General features: G+C 43.7%; 1 protein-coding gene across 4 annotated transcripts in view; it reads left to right on the top strand.

Moving 5' to 3' along the window:
* LOC147246812 (AT-rich interactive domain-containing protein 1B-like) overlaps nucleotides 1-27,184 on the top strand; it is a 169,818-nt gene that overhangs the window by 3,414 nt on the left and 139,220 nt on the right. For all 4 annotated transcript variants that reach the window (XM_086183316.1, XM_086183314.1, XM_086183313.1 and 1 more), the window contains exon 2: nucleotides 22,475-22,678. In XM_086183316.1, the coding sequence (XP_086039442.1) occupies nucleotides 22,475-22,678 (204 nt within the window). The remainder of the gene's footprint in view (nucleotides 1-22,474; nucleotides 22,679-27,184) is intronic.

Raw genomic sequence — 27,184 nt, 5'->3', positions numbered from 1 at the left:
TGCATGGGGAAATGAAATGAATTATTTGGCGTGGGAGGGTATTGATTGCAGCAAATTATGCATTGATAAGATGGCCACAAGAAACCTACATTGAAGGAGCAGAGATATTAGAGTTAATCAGATGTAGATAGAGAATTAAATTGGGTATTAAATATTAATAGATCCCAAACAGCTTATTAGTCATTCTATTCCATTCAGTTCTGTGTTGTTCTGGCTATGATATAATTTGTAAGATTTTTTTTTAAAGGAAAATAATTCCACCAAACCATCTCCCTAGACAAATTGAACATTTTATCCTGTGAATGTATTTTTCCCCCTTCAGTGTTCATAATAATTTGTGCATGCTTGCTTTCTCGCTCGCTCTCTCTCTCTTGCTCTCTCTCTCTCGCTCTCTCTCTCTCTCTCTCTCACGACTTTACCAACATTTCAGCAGCAGTATATTCACGCTACAAAAGCCCCTATGTTTAATTCATACGTGGAGCGGCAGCACTGTTCTCCTGCGCGCTGACAGGCAGTGTGAGAGAGGCAGGCGGTGTAGTGCATAATACTGCATCCAAATTGGCCCCGTGATATGACTGCGCTTCACTTCAGAGTGCGTTTGGTCGGAGCGCACCTCTGTCACCTGTTGGCACAGTTTCCCCTCTTTCAAATTCAATTTCCCTCCCCACTGCCTCTCTTCAGGAGCAAGCTGTGAGCGAAACGAGTGCACCTCATTTACACCCCCTTACACACACACACACACGCACGCGCGCGCGCACACACACACACACACGTACAACATAGAGAAAACACAGGGCTTCCACTGTGTATGTTGTGTATTGTGAACGATACATGTGATACGTTATTTAGAGGTGTGTGTCAAACCTGCTCTCACCAAAATGACTTCGTCCCAGTTTTTCGAAATCACTCGGGCCTTTGCGATTGAGGGGAAAACAGCACAATATTCAGTGTTCAATTTCTACCTGAATATGTCTGCTGCTTGAATGCATGACAGCAACTTGGAGTGTGCTTCCATAAAGTATAGAGGCAGGATAACAAACGTATAGTTTTCATCATGAATGATTTTTTTTTTGTGTGTAATCCTATATGTGTAACAAGGGGCCGTCTGTGATTCACTAATCAGAACAGACACACGACACACAGAGAACAATATAACTAATTAGTAGACAATAATGAGGAGCTAGTACGTTTGTTGTTGCTTAGATAATTACAGCAGCAGCAACTCATTTCAAATCTGACCCAGTAAAAGAAAAATGAATGTATAGTTCTCACTAATGTATCACGAGTACGACTCCATGTTTAGCCTTTTCTTTTTTTTTAGCGCAGAAATCAAAGCTGAGTAATTCTACATATCAAAGACCAGAGCCAATCCCATCCTTGGTAATATGCTTACCTTGAAATGATCCCTGTTCGCAGTGCTCTCCAGTGCATGCTGTTTACATTTCTCTCTTATGAATTATTAGTGTGATACGAACAAAGACTTTATAATAGGAGCAATGCATCAATGTCACATTGTATTATGCGGCTATCTCAGGGAGCCTTGTGCATAGTGATGGGCCTGACTGTGGCTGCTGGAATTTAATTTATGGTGCATGTTCTGCATGGGATGGACAACCCATGGGGCCTGGTCAGGAACACGCAGGTGTGGGTGTGTGGGTGTGTGTGAGAGAGAGAGTGTTTTGGTGTTTCTTTTTTCCCCTGGGAGCTGCATTTAAGCTGTCTTTATGTGTGTCCTTGAGTGTGTCTGTTAGTGCGTCGAGGCAGGAGGAGGCTGAAGCTCCTTCGTCAGCACTAAGCAGTTCAACCTCCATCCCGCCTCTTTCTCCATCTCTCCTGTCAGTCGTTTGTTTATGTTGTTTTGTTTACATCTCTGTCTTGGCCAGCCAGCACTGTGCTGATTAGCAACACTAGAGTGAAATTTTAATTTGCTCTGTTGCGTCCGATAAGGGCTCCGCTCAGCGTTTTTCATCTTCCTTGGATGAAGCGCATAGTCTGCTTAGGTAATTGGCAGGCTGGGGTTATCCCTGGGCTGCATGTGGTTTACATAAAACGCCAATTAATTCAGATTTTGAAAAACAGCAAGAATTTTTTTTTTGAAAAAAAGGGAGAGAAACAACTGTCCGGTTGCATCATTGTGTGTCTGCTCATGTATTATTATTAGTTTTTTGTTTTTCCCACTGTGCACTCACAACGTCCCCTGGAGTCAAAGGTTGTTGTGTAAAAGCCCCGAAGAAAGGAGTTAATTACTGCGAGCGGGTGGTGATTTGGTGTCAGCTGTTTCTCATCTGTTTTATCAGAACTGCTCGTGTCAGGAGGGAACAGAAAAAAATCAAAAGCAAAGCAGTTTCAGTGAAGAAAGTTAATTGTCCGTATTGGGTAAATTTAACTTCTCCGTGTGGATGCTGGAGACAGAGGGCTTTTAAATTTGACTTGATGGATTCAATCTAACTTTGTCCTCGTCAGCAGGGGTGAGCTGAACACATGATGAGCCTGTACGAAAACCGGAGTCGTCCTCTGGCAGTTTGGGATTTGAGGTAGTTTTTTTAGTGTAAGAGAGTAAAACTCAGATAGAGAGGAAGTACCAACAAGCTACTGCCACCAGATTCTCTTCCTCCGTGTAATAAGAACCCTGTTGGCCACGTGATCAGACACAAGAGAGCAAACGCAATAAAATCACAGCAAACTAATCACAACATTAACCTGATTTTGTACACTTAATGTTCACCAGCAAAAGTGGAATCTTTCAAAATATGAAACTTTTCTGCAAGGTGGTTACGATGATATTGCAGCAGAAATGTTTCTTTTTTTCATGATTTATGTAACAGACACCCCCTCGTTCTTCCCATACACATTTAATGAAGAAAAATATCAACCACAAACTGAACAGTTTTCTTTTGTGTTGTTTTTTTTTTTTTTTGGCAGTAATTTCATTTTGGCCGTTAAGCCATTTACATCTGATGCGTGCTTCTCCCCTGAAGACCTGAAGCAATGTCCACATAATTTTAGTTGTTGCTGTTGTTGTTGTTTTTAAAAAAGGAAATTAACGAAGAGAAGGGCAAAAGCTAGCCATTGTTACAGGGAAACCAAAGGTCAAAGATTGGTTTGTTTGTTTGTTTTTTCCCGGCTTCTATCTGAAAAATAAAGATTTCAAAACATTTCAGTTGTAGGAGGTTATTTGCACAAATGTCATAGATATTATTTGGCGTTTCAGGTGGGTTAATTCATTTCTTTATTTTTTTATATCATAGGTTACAATTTGCATAAACACACAAGGATGGAGAATGAGCTCCTGTCTTTTCTGTTAGCGGAGAGAGAGAGAGAATGAATAAAGGGAAGCCAGAGATGTAGGCGATATTTGGAGTGAGTCACATGGAGGACTGCTGAACTCTGAGAAATGGGCCTGGTCCAGTTGAGAGGGAGAGGGAGAGGGAGAGCGAGCTCTGGTAAATGTTTACATCGTTAAACTCCTCGGTTTCAGCCTGTGAACAACGAGGAAAAAAAAACTATTTACAAGTTGTTGCTCACACATACACAGATATATTGGGTATCCTCTGTCTGCTGTGTGTGTGTGTGTGTGTGTGTGTGTGTGTGTGTGAGAGAGAGAGAGAGAGAGACTGGCGGGATGCCAAAATGCATGGTGGTGGGTGCTGTGGTGGCGCCCCAAACTCCCTCCCATCCACCCACCCCACCCTGACCTTCACATATGCTAATTAGCCACGTGGAGCTGCTGAATGGAAGGACCCCCCCTCTCCTCCTCCTCCTCCTCCTCGATACGAGAGGAGGGGTGATCTGTCTCTCTGTTTGTTTGTGTTTTCATAAAAGAAGGGAAGGCGGTTAACTGTATACTTTTTTTTAACAGATGGTCTTCTATACAGACAGCTTTCTATTTTGCTGCTGCCTCTTTTTTTTCCTTTTTTTTTCTGTCAGTGTTTTCTGTGTCTTTTATCTGCCTCTCTGTCCCTGGCTCTCAGTAGCAAGCTTGCTCTCCCGAGGGATGAGCAGTCAGTTCAGAGGTATTTAGACAGCCAGCGTATCCTATTGCATATTTATACTCTATACTAAAGAGATCTGTGCGCTATTATACCAAAGCTCTGTCTAATGTTGCCTTCAATTCTTTCCCTCCTCTCTCCTCTCTGGCCAACAGTGGAGGAAATAATAAAAAAAAAAAATCCTTGGGGTTGTTCCCTCCAGAAAGGAGGAAGTTTCTAATTGTAGTGATTAATGAAACCTCAAGTATGGTATTCTAAAAATGCGACGGATGTCTGCCTCCCCTTCCTCTAATACAACGAATGTATCGACAGTGGAGGTCTTCAAACAGAGACAACTGGGAGATAATTGGCAGATTATCCCGGGAGGTTCATCTATTTAAGATAAGATTTAAGGGTGCACATTAATTTTCATTAATACTTCATTCTCATTTTGGAGTTTCTTTTGTGTAACCTCTTTTTTTGTTTTGTTTTTTTAGTAAAAGAAAATAAACCACATGCAGGCACAATTTTTTTTCCTCAGTGCTGCAAAAGTTTCTGTTTGAATAGCTTTGTACGGTATGTCACTGACGGTTTCGTGACTTTCTGGAGGACATAGTTATGCTTTTGTAACACTTGAGCCATTTTTATTTTCAGTTCATTGTGTTCTTAAGTGTTGCTGCAGAACACAGAGTCCCACCGGAGCCACATTCTGGATGTGACGTGGTTTTGTTTCACCCTCGTGTCCCACCGGAAGTGCTTTAGAGGTTGCAGAGAGTCTTGTCTTCCCAGACTTGCTGATATGGTCATTTATTTTTCTTGACATTTGTGCTTCTGTTATGGATAGGATTTTAATTCTGGTTATTTCTCGTGCTGCAGCCCACAAATAAGTTAATTCATGAACTTTTTGTCAAGAGGAACCTCTTGTCATGAGTGGTGGAAATCGTCTGACCAGAGGCTTTTTCTCCTGGTGCTAGTGGCTTTTGCATAGCGATGTGAACCAAAGTCTGTCCTGGTGCATGCTGCCCTGCTCCATCTGCTACGCGCAAAATGATGCGGCTTCTGGCAAAAATAGACCGGGCATGTATTTTTAGCTGAGCAGAATGGTGAGACACTTCTGGGACGCTTCTCAAACGCTCTGCGGTGCGTCTGGTGGAATCATAACAATTTTCTAGAGTGGTTGCGATCAGCTACGGCAGCCGGGTCTGAGCCGGAACGTGTCCCAGATGGACCCGGTGCGATCCAGCAGCTACTCTGAAGCAACCTGTTGCATAATGCTATGTTGCTGGTCACGTTAGTCATAAAAGAATGCACGCTCACTGAAGCCTCTTTGTAGTCCACTCTGTGTGTGTGTGTGTGTGTGTGTGTGTGTGTGTGTGTGTGTGTGTGTGTGTGTGTGTGTGTGTGCGTGTGCCAACTGCTACCATCCTCCCATCTTACCAGGCTGTGAGAAAATCATCATCACCATCATCCATCACATCAAAGACTGTAGACCTAGCTCTCTACTCACACATGTATTGCTGTTTGGTTTGAGTTGATCCTAATCATCTCTGGCATGGTGGGACCATTTGCTCAGTAAAAAAAAAAAAAAAAACAACTAGAAAGGAAAAAAACCAGCCAAACACACCAGCAAGGCGCTGTCTGTCGTTTGTGAAGCACAGAGAGACAAAAATAGAAAGATGATGGGACACGGACGACACACTGAGTTTCCGTTAATGAGGTTTGTCTGTTTCTTGGGGTTGTTTCTTTTTCGCTACATTATTGTTTTCTGTGTCCTTTTCTGTCACGCAAATTTAGACTTCCATACACACACTCTTACACGTGCACTTATGTCTGCACATCTCTCTCTCTCTCTCTCTCTCTCTCTCTCTCTCTCTCTCTCTCTCTCTCTCTCTCTCTCGTGTGTTGACTGGTCAGCCGTGTGTTTTCCCAGCCGTATTCCTTTCATCGTTTCCCTTTCATACCAAAAAATGAGATTGTCCATTATGGTTTTGTGTGTGTGAGAGAACTGAGCACGTACATTTGATACATTGGTGATTTATCAACATTGGGTACTCGATTTCACCCCTTATTTAGATCAGTTTTACCATATCAATTAATACCACTTTCTCCTCATTAACAGTGGAGTCATTCGTTGCCCGCCGGCTGCTGGTCAAGCTGTATCTGTGGGAGAAGTTCAGAAATGTGGTTGTGTGTTGTCCTGCTGTTCTCCTTTTCCTGCATACACACCTCTGATATTCACAGGCTTGCGTTCGACATGCCAGCCACTCCTTTGACACAAACCGGATCAACTGGATTAGATATCGGCAGCACAATTGAACTTTATTTTAGAGTTTAAATGTCTTACTTTTTTAAATGATTCCAATTCATCCAAAGGACATTGACACTGTTGGAAGAGCAGATATATGCCATGCACACCTCACCTCCCTGTGTGTTTGTTAATACATGCACGTGTGTGTGTCTCCCTTCTCAATGAACATCCATACTTACTGTTGGCTAAACATGCAAAGGTTACTGTAATGCCAGACACATGCCAGAGGGGAGTGTGGAATACCACATTAACATAATCCATAGACAACTGTCCCATTTACAAGCATGGTTGTGCCAGGCTGGTCGCCACAGCGCTGCAAGACGACATGACTGCTTGAGCTTCCTCGAGACGGAAAGGAGGGAAAGAGAAAGCTTGAAGAAAACGGTTGCTTGAGAAATTCGGATATAAAAATCCACAGATTTTTTTGTTTTTTCGAGGAAGTGAGTTGTCGGGTTTCCATCAGATTTTGAAAAGATTGATGGAAACAGTGAAAGTAAACAATTTTTAAGTTCGCTTGATGTGGTTTTTGCCATTAAAAAAAAAAAAAAGAGTAAATGCGCTCAACAGCTGTTTCCAGCACTTTCATCTGCATTGAAATTCCCTAGCTTTGTCTTTGTGTCCGGGCAGCATGCTACATGTCCGATAACTGCTAGCTGAGGCACGCACACGAATACATTTTTTCGCCGATGTTTTTACAACCTATGGCTGATGGCCGATATTTACCGATGTTGATATTATGAGTATAAAAACAAGTTTATATGCTACGTATTTACTAGCTGAAAAATGTATGGAAACGTTATGAATTTTAAAAATAGTTTCTTTATTTCCAAATGTTTTAAAAAGCTCATACATTTTACATTTTCTGCGTTGTTTCCTCATCACGAACAGCAGATCAGACAGACAGTGATATAGTAAAACAAGTTACCATTCTCTACTGATACCCATAATGTGCTGATATTATCATCCGTCCCCATGCTGGTACCCCTAGTCCACTACTGATTCCTCGCCCTGTTTCTCACTGATAGGCGCCTCTTCTCCTTCTACTGTTTGCTACAACCATGTGTAACCTTTACTGCCACCTTCTGGCAGCATTTTGTAGCGATGTCTTGCAAACCAGTTGATGGAAACACAACTTATGCGCATCTCCTTTTCAGTGACAAATCTCCAGCTAGTTTTAAGATTTGCTTGAGAATTAAATGGAGACAGGCTAGTGTTCCTCAGTAGTTTTGTGAGGACGCTAACTTGTTGGCCTCCTACCTGCTGGGTTTGGACTCTGCTGCCAGTCACTGTGATTGCTTTCATCATTTTGCGTGCATAAGCTGGGGAAGAGGTTCTTACAGCATTACAGAAAATACATTTTATATTTACAGCTGGCTTTGACTGTGCGAGACTGCGCTTTCAGCATTGTTGTGAGGGACCCATTGTTTGCACTCACATAATGGGTATTTTAATTAGTCTCTCTCTGGAAATTCCCTGTGTGTGTTGTGGTTTGCATTGGACACTGCAGACTCCCACAGCTCCCAGACATTTCTCATCTTTTTACACTCTGGGCAAATTCCAAAAACTAGAGTCATGTGGAAACTTCTGCATATTCACATTTTCTGCTCTGTTTTGTTTTTTTTTGTTTTTTTTTGTAGAGGATAAACAACCTCTCCATCTCTCTCCATTGTTCTTCCTCCTCTCTTCTTCTTCTGCAAGAGTTTCTGTCTTTTTGTCTTTTGGATGCTAGTTGTGGATGACCTTGGCTGCTGACTACAGTGCCTACTCATTAAGTAGTAAAGATGAATGGTTCCATTATAGCAGAGGGAAAAAAGGAGCGGGCCCGATTAGTGGTAATTAACAGTGGAGAGAGTGAGGCACACTTGGGGGCACCCTGACCTGGACTCCGGAGGGCCAGAGGGGAACAGAGGGCGTGTGTGCGCAGGAGATTTATGTATATCAGCGGAGAAGTGTGTCTGTGTATTTTGGGACGTGTACATTGATTAAAGGTACGTGGAAGATGATCAATACATGGCGTGGGGCTTGAGTGTGTGGTTTTGTCCATCACATTTATATGAATTGAAATATGAGGAACACCGCTCAGTAGAACCCAGCACAGTTTAACAGCTCCACAAATCACAGCCTCCAAAATGACCATTAAAATAAATCAACACCTCTCTCACACAGATTCAATAAAAACGGAGCATTACAATCCTCGTGAAGGGAGGATTTACTGCTGGGCTGTTGGATTATACAGCATTACTTTTTTTAGATGTACCTAATAAATTAGCAAGCGAGTGTGTATGTGAATGTGGTTACAGGTGGGGTGTTAATGAGTGTTTATGTGTGTGTCTTTACATTGTGAAGCTCACAGACATTGGCGTTCAGTGACGGATGTGGAAAATCACGAGGTTATTCAGCACATCTAGAGATGACAGGGGTCAACAGTGGGCAACATCCCTCTTTGACTTCTGACCCTTGATGTGACCCCCCCCCCCCCCCACATACACACACATATACACACACACACACACACACACCCCTGCAGCCTTTTGCTGTGGCCAGGGAGCTTGTTAGGCAAAGGTCTGAGAATAAAAGACCCTGAAATGCCAAGCCAATATACCATCAGCAGTAATGAACATTTTATGATGATTTTTGTTCTTAATTGGTGATTTTTTTTTTTTGTGCTGATCTGCACTATTTTAGCATCTCAGCATCAAGGAGAAATTCAAGGTTGTTCACAGACAGACACACTCTCTCTCTCTCTCTCTCTCTCTTACTCAGTGGCTACACTTGATTTATTCACTCCGCCTACCTCTCCCTTTTTTTATCAGTTCTTGGGTGAAATTGTCACAGCCATGTAATCCTTTGGGTGCCACTAGCTGGGAAACCTTACGCGAGTGGTGCCGCATACATGGAGGTGTGTGTGTGTGTGTGTGTGTTAGTAATAATGGTAGCAGCAGGGTGTCTTAATGGTATCCCGCACTGGGTCTTGTGTCCAACATGGAAATTCTGGCAATTCAATAAAGCCATGTTCAATATACCAGGAGACAAGGCTGCTTCAACAGACATGTTAGAATTGGCAGTTGGTGAGAGAGAGCATTTTTAAAGGCTGGAGATTTTTTTAAGGTATTTTGTAAAGTGCTGGCAAAGTGCTGCTTTCAGGGCCCCTGAAATTGCAAGGCCTGGTAAATGGATGGTTTGAGGAGTATGCAATGTATTAGAAGTCAATTGTGCATGGGAGGGCCTCTTTTCCATATCACTAGTTGCACAAGTGTGTCACTGTGTGTGTGAGTGAGTGTGTGTCTGCCTCAGTGACAAACACACACCCTTGCAGGCTGTACATGCCCCCCACTCTATTTCCTTCCCTGTTGCTTGAGCATCTGCAGGTCCATCATGTACAGGTTAGTCTGTATGTTGGAGTTTTGGTGATGGTGATGGTGATGGTGGGGGTGGGGGGCTGCAGCGTACATTAGAGACCATTACCCATAATGGCCTCTCCCTCTACACCCCGCATATTCATTCCCACTCCCTCTTCTGACATTTATTTTATGACTGCTTACATATCAAATATTTAAATAAACAGAATCAGGGCTTCGGCTGAGGTTTGCCCGGGGGTGATTGGGGGGATGGGGGTGGGGGTGTTGCTGCGGAGGGAGGAAGGGGTTGGATGATGACATGCATTTCCGAAACGAGAAAAGAAGAGAAAAGCAGGGGGTGGGGTGGGGGTGGAGCACCAGCAGGAGCGGTGGTGGCGGAGATGGAGGAAAAAATGCTTCGCTTGGCTCCAATCAAACTGGGCAGATGAGGGCGGCATGTTTTTTTTTTTGTTTTTTTTTTTTGCTTACACTTGGCAGCAGTGGTGACAGACGGTTGTGTATGCACATGTGTGCATGAGTGTGAGTGTTTATGCGTGTACACGTACTGTCGCGGGGCTCATCCGTTTCCTGGGGACGCAGGAGGACGTGGGAGAAGGCCCTTGTGGCTCATAAAAAGCAGCCCGCCATACTGAAGCAATATCAATCGCACGGCAAACACCAAGGAGATTAGAGCACGGCGCAAAGTAACAAAGGGAAAAGAAAGAACGAGAAAAGAAATGAGAGGAAGAGGGGAAAAAAAGAAAGGGCAAAGGGAGGGATGCGAAGGTGAGATGGAGGAAGATTTATCTCTCGTTTCCTCAGGAGAGGAAGATGGAGAGAAGGCGGGCAAAGAGTGTGAAGGGGACAGGTAGAGAATGAAGGAGGTAGAAGAATAAAAAGGTGTGTGTGTGTGTGTGTGTGTGTGTGTGTGTGTGCGCGCGCATATGTAGAGAGACAGAGTGGTCCTGGGGTGTAGGCAGCCAGTCTTGCACTGGTTGGCGTCGGTGGGAGGCCCATTACTGTCAGGCTAATCTTAAAATAATTAATTGCGAAGTCGACGCTTTTTAAAGAGTATTGTAATTGAATCCTAAATTAGGCTTGGGAAAGGGGACGCGTCCTGCTTTGCTGCAAGACTGTTCTCATTCTCCAGTCTCACACACACACACACACACACTCACAAAAACACGCACGCACATCAGTGGATCGTAAGCACAGGCGGGAAGAAGGAAAAAAAATACAACATGCGAAGGAAATGCTAATGAAATGCATATTTGGGGAGAAAGGGGCCATCTATAATTTAGTGTTGCTCTTTGAATGTGAATGATGTGTGTGCAAGCGCTGTGATTTATTTTTGTTGTGCAGAGGGATAATTCTGTCAGAGTAGGCTTTTATTCTTGTAAACAAATGTGGCGAAAAGAGCAGAATAAAAGTGGAGTAATAAAGTAAACAGAATGGTATGAATACATTTAGCTGCTGGCATGAATAATTTGTTTAGGGGACGAAGGGGTTTGATGAAAGAGAGATGACAGATATGAGACCCGTAATATTGCCTGATGAAATTTGGGGTTGGCCTCCCATACATTACTAATTCCTTTCACTTGTTTTCATTTTTGATGTGTTTTTTTTTTCCTCTCCTGGTCTAGTGCTGTTTATTACTTTCTTTCCCACACCCGCACAAGTAGGTCGAGAAAAGTCTTCGTGTAAGCACCAAACATGCACCTTATAACCCCTGAAACCCTCGAAGGCTTTTTTCACACTCGCCTTCACACTTGGGCTGTGCTTAAAACGAGCTGCGCAATGTGCTTTCACTTACACACGCTGCTGCCCACATGGCTCCTCCTGGATGACCTCTGCAAAAACTATAGGTTATAGAACTTTCTGGATCAAAGCTCCAGGAAAAGGGTCTGCCCTCCATAAATGTCGGCCCTGCTCCATAACTCTGGCAGGATCCAGGAAAGAAAGATGGCACAGGGTGCAGGGTCAGGGGGACAGTTTAGAAAGGCAATAATGGAAACTAAACAGTCAACAGATGCAGCTGGAAAAGACTGGAGTAGAGGGACGAGTATGACGTGCACAAGACTTGAATTCTTGCTTAGAGAAGTTCTTAAAACCATTTTAGTTCAAGCAGATCTGCTTTGTTTTACAATAAATTATAGACGTGAAGACTCCAGAAATCAAATGATTCGATGTCGCTAATATGTTGCCTTTTTTTTCCCGTTCTGTTCTTCAATCAACGTCACTAAAAAAAAGCCAATAATCGTATATTCGTCGAAGTGGTGATCAGGCTGGACAGTCAGTGGAGAAGTTCTCCAAATCACGACACGCAGTATCTAAATCACGGGAGGAGCAATAATCAGTGTGTCAAACTACCTTTTTAAATGAAATGTTTCAGTGCTGCAGAGATAAACCAGCCTGCCGATCGTACTGACTTTAAAAAACATCTGTTTGTTACAGATCCCTGCAAAACATCATGTAACATAATATTAGCCAAAATCCGTCACAATATGATGTTTTATTTTTGCCGAATCCTTCTGCTCTTAATCAACATTGCGATTTTGGCTGGAGTCAGGGCACCAAACCTAGAATGTATTGAACCTGACAATTCCAGCCTCTCCCTGACTCTTGCTCATTACTGTTAACTTGGTGAATATTCTTCCTCGTCACAGAATTAGGATGTCAGTGTAAAAGTGTTAAATGTATGAAGTCATCGCTCGTAACTACGATAAAAGTCTGAAATAATCACAATTTCAAATCACATCTCCAAGTAGGAACCCAGAGGTTACGAGTAGTCTGAGTTGCAGGAGTGGGGTGTTTTCTTCCTGAGCGTAACATGACCGAGTCTCACCTCCACTGACACGCCAGGAACCAGTCTAACCACTCTGCCAACGTGTTGGCCCTTGCCGCCGTTTACTCTGATGCGCTGAGCCGTGCGCTTCAACTTCAGCATGATTGTCATCAGCATTAAAATCCTTGTTAGAACTGAAATACGACAAATTTATTTAGCTTTGGCACAAGATCACGGCTGCATCTGTATGGCAAATCAAACATTCCTCATGCTGTTTTCCAAATGTTTGAAACCTATTCAACTCCTATTTGGCCCAGATCTGACAGCTCTGAACTTGGCTCCCAACATCCCATTTCTCCTGGCTGACTGCGATGAATAACAGCGGAGAGGACAATATTGTGGTCGGGCTGAGCATGGCTGACTCCTCTGTCTCTGTGATCCCTCTATCAATAAGGAACACAGGCCTGTCAGAAGGCCTGCCAACTGTCTGGCTGTCCGTGCAGCCTCCTCCATACGCAACATCTGGACACAGATGGTACACACTGATTACACACACTCACGCACACAATGCTACACATGTTTTACTGATGCTGAGAGACATGCTGCACCTATGGTTGATATAGCAATGTGTGTGTGTGTGTGTTTTTTTTCCATTTATCCTTCTGATACACAAACAGATTAATTTACATATACTGTCAATATGTATGCTAACACACCTTCTCCCACAGAATTGGACACATGCTGAAATCTGGTTGTTGCAGCCAAAGGGTCTGCTGCCACTCCTGGGAAATATGTGCATCACTTTTAATATATCTTGCCTTTAATATAAGCTTGAACATAAAAGGTCTGTCAAGGGTTGGTGGGTATATGTCTGTGGCCACATATTCTGCCTTGCTGATATTTGGATGAACAATGTGGTTACTAAACGTTGAATTTGAGGGCTGGAAGATTTGGCTGTTGTGTCAGGGTTTTTTTTCCTGTCTTGAAGGTATTTAATTTTGATGAAAACTTGTTCCTCTACAGCACATCAGAAACAGATGAAATGAATACTAGAGACTACTCACGCAGTCATTGTCAGTGTAATCATGTCCAAGTATAATGAAGGACCTTTAATTGTAAATATCACTTAATTTTCTTGTTCACATGTTCCTCGTATGGTTTGGCACAGCCAGTTCACCGTAAACAAAGCTGCCCCAGGGCTTTGCAATAAAGGGAGTGAATGGTGGAGTTCAGTTTGAGTCAAATCTGTGTGTGTGTGTGTGTGTGTGTGTGTGCCGTCAGACCATGCATCAGGGCTCCCACAGGCCTGGAGCCTCTCATTGATCGACCTGACTCCCCCACCTCATGTTCCCCAGCCAGCTTCGGTGATTGATTCCCAGTCAGGGCCCAGGAGATGGGAGGCCTGGCTGGGGCTCACAGAGCCTGGGGCCTCCCAGAGGGTGACCTGAAGGGGCTATGGGGGAGGGAAGCCTATTTCCAGGGCTTCTAACCCAGGTTGTTACTTGTGGAGCCCATTTCTGGGGAAGCCTTCGCAGCAGGGTGGAAGAGAGGTAGCTCACATTCATTACAGGACAAAATTAAGGCCAAGTCTGCAGCTGCTGCTGCTATGACCGCTATGTGGAGGTGTGTGTTGGGGTGTGTACATGCAAGAAGTGAAGAGGTTAAGAGATATAGGTGCATGGGGGTTAGGGGAGGAGGGCAACGCCTTAACAAGCTATTACACAATCTGTCACACAGCTCTATTAGCTGGAATACATTTTCAGACTTATCCACTAATCTGTTGCGTTCTCATCCACACTGAACCTCACAGCTGCCACGCATCAACAACCCCTCTCCATGTCACTTCACCACCATCGAGCAGACGGGGGGAAAAAAATTATATGAAAATCAATGTTTTTCTAATTAACTTTGTAAATTTCCTGCTGAGCTATCAGACGTGGGGGCCTTGTGTGTCGTGCTGAGTCCAATAATGAAATCAATTTGGTTCAAATTGTTTCAGGTGACTTTTAATGAGCATCTAATATCCGCCTGAGGAAGGAAGGTCAGGATATCTGTTTGTTATTTATGTTTTTTGTTGTTGTTTTTTTTCCCCCTTAAGTGATGGATCACTTGCAAGAGAATTATGGATGGTTCCACCCTGGGGGACTGGGCAGTGCTCCAAAGCAAACTGCCAGAATGTAAATCCTTGTTTTTAGCAGGGAGCCTCTTTTAGCTGCACCACGGGTGTGACCTAGTTTGACAACTGGCTTTTCTTAGATACTATATATTTTGAGTTATTAATTCCTTGATGACATATACCTGTATTTCAGGTGCTCTAAACAAAATCCAGGAGGAAAGGTGGTAAAGGGCTTAATAACTGGGGGGGCAATCGTGCTCTTGCTCTTGCTTATGCATGTTTCGCATCCATGATTTACTCTGCTCCCTCTCCTTCAATGGCCAACCTCCCAGCCTGAGGAGCTCGTTAAGCTTTGCCTTACAGGGAAGACTAATGGATGGCAGAGAAAGCCCCCTCAGGACCCTTTAGCATCATTTCTGTTGGTCTGCTCACTTAGTATTCACTTATGTATTTTCACCCTACTCTGAGCACAATATCATGAATAACCATTGCTAATTCATAAACACACTTGGCAATACAGGACCTCGTTCATAATTATCTTAGCTGTAGAAACGCTGTTCCCCTCCAATAGCATTCCATTAGCAAAGGTGGTGATTTAAAAAAAAAAAAAAAAAAGTATATGTGTTCGTGTGGGGGTCTGGCCCGCATATTTAAATACCATTAATTTAGCTCGACTGCAGGAGACACAGAATGCAAAGGGACAGCATGTTTACTCCAATTGCCCGTTCTGTCTTTGGAGCAAACTGACGTTATTGCTCCTTTCCTCCATCTCATTTAGTTGTGCAACACCATCTCTCCATAGGGTTCTAGAGGCCATGGAAGTGAGAGAGGAACACATTCTTCTCGTTCCAGCATGGCTCTTAGATGAACTGGGCTTCCTCGGTCCCAGGCACGCAACAGACAGGACAAGAAGCGGGACAAGAAAAGACGAGGAATGTATCAAGGCCCTCACTCCTCCACATCACTAAGAGATTCCATGGAAATAGTCAGGCAGAGTGCTGCTAGCAGTGCCTCCATTAATTCCTGAAAGCATTTAATTTGCATTAGTTTCAAAGCAATTGTTGTAGTGCCACACAGTCTTACCTAGAGGCTTTTCACTGGATTTTCTTCTCTGTGAGAAACTTTTCAAGGGGAGACATTGCTGATCTACAGCAACATTTGTAAGATGATTTAAAAACACATGCTCAGCACATATAAATCTGCGCTGTGACAGAAGAGAACAGTACGGAGAATTTTGATCTGAACAGATTTTAAAAAACATGACAAAATGGCATTTACATAAACTTGTTCATCATTTTTATCCGTGAAGCCAACGATCCCTGGTAGGGAATGTGAATAAATTCAGTCTTGGAAAACTGGGTTTTGGAAGTCAAATTTAAGGGCTGTGCTCTCCCACACATTTCCTCTACATTGTTTGCCGACGACTGTGTTTTATTTGTTTTCATTCTCTAATGGCTTGTCGCTGCCATGTCAGACGGATCTCGTTTTGTCATTGAGGTTTTTTTTCTTTTTTTGGTGCCTGCCGCGTCTGTAGCTCTCAGCCTCAGCAAAGGAAAAGGGCTCTGGCAACCCCGCGACCCCAATCTCACTTGAGACAGATGAAGCAGCCTCTCTCCTTCTGCCTCCACCCCCCCTCCCCTCCCCTCTCCCTCTCCCTCTCTCTTGTCCCACACCCCCTCCCCACCTTTTCTCTTAATGACGTCTTTGTGGCGGCCGTGACGAACTGTACGCTCTGCAACTTTTCCTTATGCACAAGGGAGGGGTTGGAAAGAGAGGGTGTATTATTAGTGTGTGTGAGCGTGTTTGTGTGTGGTGTAAATATTGGTGTCAAACGCAGAGGTCACACCTATCACCAGCAGCGAGGATGACGCAGAAAAGAGAGAGCAATTATGTGCATTGTGCCAAACACAAAAGCACATCCACATTACTGGCTTCTCCCTGTCCGTCTCCTCATTCACCTCATCACTGCTAACATGTGCTGTATGTACACATTTACACCAGTCACCTCTATGGCTGTCATCCCCAGCACCTCTTTCTCCTCACATAATTTCATGCTTTTCTTTGCTAGCCAGCCTTAATGCCCAGCTGCCTGTACCCAGCCAGCCATATTGGGCTGGGGAAAGGCAATTTGGCCCTTCCCGGCTCCCTGAGGACTAGAGATACTCCTCTCACTGTCATTCATTACCAGACTTTTTACCAACAAGGCATGAGTGCTGAGATGTAGGATGAGATTGCGGTTCACGTGGGAACAGCTCACCTTTTTAGAAGATGGGGTCAGACAGAATTTTGTGTTTAGGATGATCGTGTTCAGAGAAGATCTGTGGAGGCTTCATGTTGTGTTTCGTTGTCAGTATTTAGCTGGATTCCTTCCATTGAAACTCAAGTGATAAACTATGAGCTATTCTTGATGGAGGCCGGGCAGGGAGGAGTTAATAACGCGCTGCTCCTCTCCTCTACGCTTGATGACATCAGTATTGTCTCTGCATCCATGAAATTAATTTTTCTAATCTTAGTCAGCAGGAGCGGGGGAATTTGCACACATTAATATGGAACTCGATCTGTATTCGCCCACTGCTGCAGTCTCTTTTCTCCTCTTTCTCCCTCCCCTTCTCCTCCCCTCCCATCGTTTCCATTTTTTACATTTTAAACAGTAGGCCCAATGCACAGGGTTTCGAGCCTGAAATGCGGAGCTTTGTTCTGAGGGCCGAGGCATTGCTGGACCCCGCAGTGTAATAGGGACTGAAGAGCGGTTTGCTGCATGTTATAAATAAAATCACAAAACACAAGACCGATTGTCCCAGCAGACCAACCAGCTCTGGCTACAGTATGTTGATTCTCTAGAGACAGATGCGGCACACAGGATAAAGAGGATTCGTTGACAATAATTATCCTTACTTGTTTCTCCTCACAAACTCACACTGGCTAAAATGGTTTCATTTCACATGAATGAAAGTAGGCCTTTTCCAGTAGTCTTTCCAAGAAAAGGGGAGATAATCACCACTAAAAGGCAACTTGGGGCTATATTTTCATACACAATCAGTTTGGTGGCGCTTTTATGCAGTTTAATATCCGGTGCTTTTTTTTTTCTTTTTTCTTTTTTGCACCACAAGATTGCAAGATAGGCCTTACACCTACAAACTGAAAAATATGAATCATGCTGGTTTTGTATTGAAGACTTCTACGGCAATACAAACTGTGTTTTGCCCTTCATGTACTCACAAATAAGTATCTTGAGCTCACAAAATGTTTTTCTCTCCCTCCTGCGTTACTTCCTTGTGACTCTGGAATGCAGAAAGAACCAGCCATGTAAATCATCTTGAAACTAATGGCATCTCATGGCTAGCAACAGCAAAGCTGCACCAAAACACCCATTTACACACCCAAGAGCATCATCTGGTACAATCCACGTCTGCTCAGTGATCCAAAAACGCTTTCACCATTTTGGGAAATTCTGCTGCTGTTGCTGTTGTTAGTTGCCATTAGCTTCAAGCTAATTACTGTACATGGCTGACACTTGGAGTCACAAAAAAGTACAGGAGGAAAGGGGGGGGTGGGGATGACACCAATTTACATGAAAGGCAAAGAAAAAAAACCAATGTTTTGGGTGAAGTGTAATTTTTTTAAGCTAATTTTTGAACACCACTTTTAACTACCAGTGTAGCATTGAACCTTAAATGGTTTGGACTGTTAGCAATCCAACAGTAATAGTCTGTTGGTCCAGACAGCATTAAACCACCAGGTGATATAAAGAATAATAATAGTTCACTGAATTGCTCTTTCAAGGTTCAAACGATTTCTGAAGTCGCTGTCGCTCAATAAAGCAGCTTGTAGCCCATAAAGAACATATGAAGGAAAGACCTTTTATTATCAGTGTGGGCCATGCGAGGACCGAGCTGCAGGAGCAACTGCAGCTTCCTATATCCGCCGTAGCAAAAAAGTAGTCCCACTGTATTGTTGCTGCACCTGGGGGGGAAATGTAGGGTCTATCACTGTTGAGTCTGTGTGTGTGTGTGTGTGTGTGAGTGTGTGTGGTGGGGGGGCAGTAAATAACTAAATTGAAGGGCTGATGCAGACAGGCAATGATTTGGTCATCTAGTGTGAAGGACAAGGGTAGCAATATCCACAGGGACATGATGTGTTCCTCTCCAACATGTACAGCTGCCGCGGCCGATAATTCTGAAGAAATTCAAATAAGAAAAATGATGAAATTAGAATAGCAATCATTTGCCAATATTGTTTTATGTTTGTTTGATCCCTGCGTGTCTCGTAATCCACATATCTGAGCCTTTTGTGTCAAGCGTTTTGTCTTCCTGATTAACAACTTAGCACATTAAAGCGAGAAGGAGTACAATCATAAAACTGTTGTCGTCTGAGCTCGGAAAAGCAATTTAGCAGGTTTCACCCCACAATAATTCCACCCATGTTCTCTTTTAATGGCTTTGTTTTGGAAAAACAACACAAAAAAAAAAGCTGGAATGCTAGAAAGAAGTTCATAAATTGAATTCAAATTTAGCCGAATTACTACCCCCCCTCCCCATCATTGAATGGCTTGCCCAGATGAACTAAAGTGGAAAACACATTTGAAGAAAATAAAAAACAATTTCTGAGTATTATTCCCTCAAGTTTTTTTTTTTTTTTTATCTGCTGTCCCTCCTGGCACAAACACGATTCTTTTTATATCATATTCATAATTTTTTCCCCTAAGTACAGGCATTTCTCTGAGGGGAGAAAAAAACTAATGTTTCAATTTGTCAAGAACTGTTGTTTTTTTTTTGTGTGTGCCTGGTGGTGTGAGGGAAATGGTCGGCATATCTCAAGTAAAGGGGCTGTGGTAGGCTGAAATCTCATTTAGTGGAACTTGTCATGAGGGCAGATATGAGGCTCTGTTTGGGGAGATGGAGAATATTCTTTTTTTTTTTTGCCTTCACTGACAGGTAATGTCATTTGTGGAAGATGGACGGGTGTGACTGATATGTACTTTTATTTTAGCGTTCTTCTCAGTGTGAGGGAGTGGGAGAGAGGTGGAGGTGATTAGAGACCGCTGGCACATTCTACTAATACGTATACAGTATGTGTGTATGTGTTTAATCTGCCATCCACTCTCCGTTCCCCAAAACTCTGAAATTGTTGTCTCTGGCCAGTGCCTTTCTAAGTGCAGCAGTTAACATTTTTGCAAGCGTGTGTGTACACTTGGCAGCTGCATGAGGGGATTTACTCGTGTTGCGCTCAGTATTCGTGGCAATTGGAGGACCTCTTGAGATGGATTTGTGAACTGGATGGAGTTGGGGAAGGGGGCGGGTGTGTGTGTGTGTGTGTGTGTGTGTGTGTGTGTGTGTGTGTGGGGGGGGGGGGGGGGTCGGGGGGTTGGTGGGGTTGAGTCCCGTATCACGAGTGGCACAGTGCCCTGGATTTTCAGAAACTGAAGAGTGTCACCCTTGTACTCCGGATATTGCTTAGAGGACCCGTGTGTTTGGCTCATGGGGTACAAACATTAAAGCAAGTCACATGTTGCTCTCAGCTCGAGCAAAAACACTGTTACTGCCACATTGGAAACACGCGACCAGAGTCAATTTTAGCACATGAAAAATACTGTCCTTTGAGGTTGAGTTGCTTTGACTCTGTGGATTGCATAGTTCAGATGTATTTAAAGACTAAACCTATTTTGGTTGCATATTGAATTAAGTTATTATATCTCTTGATCTTGCATAGTGAGGCTCATTGTATGAATTATACAATGAATCATGGTTTTCCCTCCAGAAAGAGCCAATCTGCAACACATTATGCATCTTCAACTTCATCCATCAGTATCAAATAATTTTTCTATTATCTTTTAAAACAGGCTTTACACTATGATGGCTCATAACTAATTATTCCCCACTGTGCGTCACGCATGCGAGCAATCATTTTGTCACAGTAAATGTCAGTGGTTATATATTTATCTTAGATTTCTGCCCATACATTTTAGCCCCTGTAATGTATGGAATGACTGATTTCTACTATTAATTGGATTGACGGGCTGATATAATTGGCTGATGTTCGCCTACTGTATCTCAGACATGTCTGTATTGGCGAGTGCCTGGCTGAGTAATCAGCGAGGCAGTGATCGCGCTGAAGCGATCGATATTGACAACATGAACGTTTGATGCTAACCCCAATATTAGCAACTGATTAGCTGATATTAGCCAACAGCAGTTGACACAAGCACTTAGTAGCCAAGCAGAGTGACTTGGGTTAAGGGAGAAACTTGGTGCTCCAGTGCTGCACTCATTTGGGACAATAAAAGTTATTTATTGTCAAACAGTAAAATATTCTGCCTCCAATTCAAATCTTTGCCACAAGTGTTGGAACCATATTTTTTAAATTGAAAGAAAAATAAAATCAGCCGATTAATTTGATACATTTACACTCCCCAATATTGGTATTGGCATCAGCCCCTAAAATCCCAAACCTACAGAGAAATTACAGTGCAAGAGCAGGACCAAACACAGCACTCAGTCAGCAAACAGCCCCCCCCCCAGACCCTTGAAATCCTAGTGGTGCTGACCTTTACAGGATACCCCCCCCCCTCACACTCACACACGCTCGTACACACCCCCATGCTGCAAAATAACTTTTAAACCCCCAAGAGCACTCATCTCTCTCTCTAGCTTTCTTCCCCCTCTCTCTTCTACCCAAACACACTTTCACACACTCTTCCCTCCCTGCTCTGTGAAATAGTCCAAGCTGCTCCACACACATGCCTCAGTAGACAAAACCACTTAAAAGCCAGACCGCTGAACCGTCTGCACGTAACCTGCTGAATAAAGTGCTTCCATCCCCTGACATGTCTTCTTGATATTAGCCTGGCAATATGAGGCAGCGGCAATTTCTCCTCCACACTAGACGAGGTGATATTGAGTTGGGGAGGAGGGAGCTGGTGGTGGAGGAAGAGGGGAGGTGTGTGTGGTGTGGTGTGGTGGAGGGTGTTCATTGGAGATGAGAGAGCGAAAGGAAGAGAGAGAGAGGTGAAAGTGTGTGTAAGAAACAGTAGGAACAAAATGTCATAAATCACACATGATCCTACAAGGCGGAGACAAAAGGGCGAAAGCATGAGAGGAGAGAGGGAAGATAGAAGAACTCCACATTATCTGCCCGACAGACAAACACGCCGCTACGGGTGACGGATTAGCATTAGCCCATGCACTGTACTGGAATTTTCCAGAGTGTGAGTGAGACCCTAAACAACCCCTAAAAAGGTGTTGAAATACTTACAGTGGAATACGTTGCCCTTGACACCTTCTCTTTGATTATTTTTTGCGGTCCTTGAAGAACGTTGCTCCCAAGGTGTGATTTTGGAGAACTGCTACTTTGACTTCTTGACTGCCCTGAATTTCCTCCTGGGATTCAAACTTGAATTTCTTTGCCATATACCTCTTAAGGTATTCCAGCCACCTCCTTATTCATTCCCTAATTTTGATTCATAAAAGAATTTTCCAACATAGACATCAGTTCTGCTGTAGGCAACAACAAGTGAGAGTTGTATTCTGGCATTGTTAGGCTGTGGTTGTGGAACAAGGCCATTGAGTTTTTATTGCTATTGTTTCTCATTGCTTTAAACCACAGTTACAACACTTCTAAAAACCTTTTCAGGCATTCAAACAAAGATACGATCTTTAATTAAATCATTTTATTTTGGCTCTCCTCCAGCAAAGTTTGCTTCCAGTAGCTTTTGTAACAAACATCTTTGCTTATTTAATTCCATTTGTAGTTCATTCATGACCTGTAGACATTAATTTAAGACTTCTGTTCAATTATATAATAAAGAAGTGGTTGCTATGGTTCGGTGTGTGAGCACTAAAAGCTCTTCTGTCAGAGGTTCCAGTGGTGGAGTGTCACATTTCACTAAACCATGAATGAAGGTTTATTAAAATAAAAACATGCAGATGATTCATCATTAATTCATTTCTCTCTCGTCCACAGGTGTCCTCCATGGACTTCATGACTATGAAGCGCTCGCAGCTGTTCGGCATGGCCAACAATCCCTACTCCACCCCACAGCAGCCGGGGGGCGGGCCTTACCCTCCTAACCAGCCATACACATCACCTTCCACACACCGATATCCAATGAGCATACAGGGAAGGGGACAAATTGGCATGGGCGGGATGCAGTATCCTCAACAGCAGGTATGTGTGTGTGTGTGTGTGTGTGTGTGTGTGTGTGTGTGTGTGTGTGTGTGTGCATGCGCGTTTGTTTCACAGTTTGTTTCATGATTGACTCGACCCCCTCTGCAGTGCCATTGCAGATCTTGTAGCTGGTATTATAAGCGATATTGCGATGGGACATTTGCTTCTCGTTACCAACGTTCTCCAGTGAGTTTTCCCCCTGAAGGCTTGGCATGTTCAATTTGAGAGGAAGCCTAAAATACCAGGCAGTGCGTCTCACACCGGCGTGTGGTAGTGTCACTCCTATTCATCACTCAGTTTCCCTTAGACTCCCACTGGAGACGATGGGTTTGATGCTCTGTGTGTGTGTGTGCGTGTGTGTGCGCGCGCAAGTGTGGTTGATCCTTGTCAGATGGTGCGCTTGTAAGCTTAAGCATCTGTATGCTTATGTGTGTGTGTGTGTGTGTGTGTGTTTGTGCGCGTGCGCGCCTGTGAGTGTGTTCATGCCAGTCTTGTGTGGTTAATTTTTTTTCTCTCTTTGAGTGTGTGTGTGTGTGTGTGTGTGTGTGTGTATTCCAGCGTCGTCTGCGTAGTAAACATAGATGCAGCACAGCCGACTCACGTCACAGCCTCTCTGTGCAGCACAATAGGCCTGTGTTGGAGACAATAGCGCTTCTGTCTGCTTTATTGAGTCTTAAGTAAATCCCATTTGGGCTGGAAGGATGTGTGTGAGAGAGGGAGCGATAGAGAAAAAGTGTATTAATCTCTGTGTGCTATATATATGACTTTGCGTGCCTGATGTGTGTGTCCCACATTTCTTGGTGAAAACAAACTTTATGTGTGTATGACAGTCTAGTTTCATCATTGTGGTTTGTGGTGGAATAGCAATACTGGGCGCCACAGTGTGAGAGGGGGGAGTGCAGTGTCCCCTGCTGTCACTGCCTGCTATATTTAGGCAGCGTGGTCTGTTGCTCTGGACTTGGATACCTCTCTCTGGGGCGAGCAAGCTCCCAAACATAGCAAGACCACAGAAAGAAAGAGAGAGAGAGAGACAGAGATGGAAAGAGCTGGGAAACACAGATGGACTGACAGACAGGCTTCCTGCATTGTCCACAATCATTGTAGAGAAAATAGGGGTGTGGGTGTTCTGCAAATGTATGCACGCAGACACTAAAAGACTTTATAGATTCAGTGCAATCATCATGAACGTGGTGGAAACATTAACAAATATAACTAAACTCAGAAAGGTCATTAAAGCAGCTGATTCTGCTCATGGTGATCTCTTGATGAGGAGAAAAGCCTGAATAAATACTTGTGTTTGGCCTTCTGCGGCTCTGAAGGGGATTTTTAAAGTCTGGGAAAACAACTAATGATGTCATCAGGGTTATCTCAGAGTGGATTTGAGACTTAAATAATTAAAGACAGCCTGCGATGTGTACTTGGGGTATGGAACTTTGGGTTGTTTATTAGTCATTGAGGGTCCAGTAAAAATACTTATATATGTTTGTATATTTTGTGTGCGTGCAGCACGTGTCAATAATAATCACCACTTTCCTCAACTCTGAGGCGTCATTACCCTGCAGCAAGCTGATGATGTCAACACACAACACCAAACTGAACATCATGGAGGCTGCTGAGGGTTGTTGTTTTTTTTGCTGTATGAAAGACACACAGTTGGGAACAAGCAGTAGTGTATTTGTTAAGATGGCGGGAGATATACGGTAAAGCTCTGCATAGAGACATAAGGATGTACAGTCACTCACAGGCACAAAAATACATCCTCGCCACTGTTTAGTGATGAAATCCTCGGGCGTATTACATAGGGGAGGCTTAGCGTCGGGGTAGCAATCACAGCGTAGCGCTATGGAACGTAATTAGTTCAAATAGAATTAGTTGTTCACTCTGGCTATAGCCATGGGAACTGCGTTTCTAAAGTTTCTAATTATCTGGCTCTGGCTTTAAAAGCAGCACCACCGCATTGCCGATCTGCAGCCGGTGAAATCTAGCTCACAGTAATGAGATCGGAGGAGGAGGTTTAATTCCACGCTCGCAGATGAGAGTAATGAGCCTCACCTACAGAAAAGCGGTCAGAGGTCTGAGCAGGGAGAAGCAGGGAGGGCTACAAGAAAAAAAAACAAGAAAAAAAACAACAACAACCCAAAACCCCCTCAAATGCTCCAGATGTGTTTGTCTTTCTATCTCAACATGACAGTTCATTATCAACGAGCACCAAAAGCAGCTGAGATGGACATTGCAGCTGTGTGAGGAGAAGTCAGCCACCACACCCGCCTCTTGAAACCTCAGAGAACTGTCCCAGGACTACAGCTGCGATGAAGCAGCTCCCCGTCTTGATTGTGGCTGCATTGGCAAGAGGGATTGTGGGTGATGTAAGACGCGGCACACACGATCCCCCATGATGCACTGCGCTTCAGGGCTGAGACCTCAGCTTGTCACAGCCAAACATACTGGGATGTTGCCAGGCAACGTGACGTCAACAAAGATATGTGTGTACATCTATCTGTGTGATTTCCCTGGCGTGTGTGTGTGTGTATGACTGAGAGAGTGTGTGTGTGTGTGTGTGTGTGTGTGTGTGTGTGTGTGTGTGTGTGTGTGTGTATGTGTGTGTTCGGGGTTTTAGCAGAAGAACAAAAGGTCCTCTTTGACTGCCTTTCATGATGATTAAATGAAGTGCAGCAAAAATTAAGCCTCGCTCTGGATAAATAAGAAATGCACAGCATCCAGCAGAGATTCATCGAACAAAATTTGGCATCAAAATTCATCTTTGTAACAGCTTGGCTATATGGCATATTGGAGATGATACGTTCTTTGTTCGCTTTTAACCTGATTAGATCAACGCCGTCTCATATTTGGATTTAAAGGTCAACAATGATATTTTCATCCACCTCTTTTTGATTATATTACATATACAGATATGGAAAAAAAATCTAATCCACACTAAGGTGTTCATATATGCAGCTAAGAGCTCATGCATGGACCTGTCCATAATTGATGTAATCTGGTTGTTCACATGTAAGCATACATGCTGTATGTGTGTAACCTGGATGCTGTGGCTGACACCAGGTTGAGTCATCCTTTCTGGGGGACCTCGTTTACTCATTCAAGCTCTTCACCTGGGGCTCTTTTTGTTTCTGTCTCTTATATGAATGCACGATCACATACTCGCTCTCACAGGAAGTATACCTCTGCACATATCGACATGATCATACACGCAGTCACACACAAGCTCTGTCACTACCAATTAAACACGCCGCTCATGGCGTCTTTTCCTTAATCCAGCCGTAAGAGGCAAGCATAGACACGGATCTCACTTTTGATGTCTCGGAGGCAAAAAGCCTGCTTCTCCTACCAGCCTCCAGCTAAATTAGCCCACAACTTGCATTAGGTGTAGTTAGCATCATGATGGGTCTGCGTGCATGTGTGTATCGGAGACATTTTGTGCTTCGGATATAGAGTGAAAGACGTGTGAAAGAGTGTAACAGTGTAAGAGACGATATATGTGTGAAGTGACGGGAGCCAGAACAAACATATCAGCAGAAGAAAAAGAGAGAGAGAGCGAGAGAAAGAAAGAAAGGGAGGAAGTAGAAGGAGGAGGTGGGTGTCTTGGGGATGACAGGCCACATGAGAGAAGCGTCTGTTTGGGAAGTGGAATGAAGCTGAAAGCAAAAATAAAAAAAGCTCTGCCAATTCCGAGCATAATTTCCTGTGATGTCAAAGTTGGCAGACGGAGAGGAAAAGGAATTTGAAGGAAACATTAGTGTTTGATGTGAAAGAGGGGAGGGGTGATGGAGTGGGAGAAAGAGCAGGAGGAAAAAAAGATATCATGGGAAATGAGAGAAGAGTGAGTGTGTGTGTGTGTGTGTGTGTGTGTGTGTGTATGTGTGCGTGTGTGTGTGTGTTTCAATGAGGCAGGCCAAGACAATTACCAGTGTTTGTTTCTCATACACTGGACCAACAGAAGCGTTTAAGGTCAAGTGGACGCGCTGCCTCGTGCGCTTACACACCACACCTCTCCATGTGCGTTGTGTATCGTCAGTCGCTAACCCTCGCCACAAAACGAAGGAACAGGAAAATCATACATCCATACTCCTAAAAATAAGCACGCCTGTCGACTGGTCAAGTGTGTTTCTAATTAACAAGCAAACCATTGTGTTCTTTGCTTCTCCGCACCATTTGTTTAACTGAAACAACATATCAACATGTTCACCGTGGTTTTCACAACCGCCGGAGACACCAGCGCGAGGCAGTTGTCGACTGAGGTTTTTATTTGTGGAAAATATCACCAAAGCTTTTATTTAAAGCCGTAGTGCATCAAGTTTTCATAAAACGTCCCTCGCATTCAAGCCCTTGACACTCTAGAATGATCACTAAGCTCATCACGACCCGTCAGTCTCCCTGCTTTTCAGTACTGAGCATGCAGTCTAGGCTGGGCCACCTACTTCCTGTTAGCCCTCTGCTAACTTTAATATGGCTAAATGATTTAATTGCACATCTCCTGTAGACTTTCTG

This window comes from Aulostomus chinensis, chromosome 17, assembly GCF_037954235.1.
Source record: "Aulostomus chinensis isolate RoL2024-O1b breed Wild chromosome 17, RoL_Achi_v1.0, whole genome shotgun sequence".
Lineage (NCBI taxonomy): Eukaryota > Metazoa > Chordata > Actinopteri > Syngnathiformes > Aulostomidae > Aulostomus > Aulostomus chinensis.
This window is presented reverse-complemented; position numbering and strand designations above follow the sequence as displayed.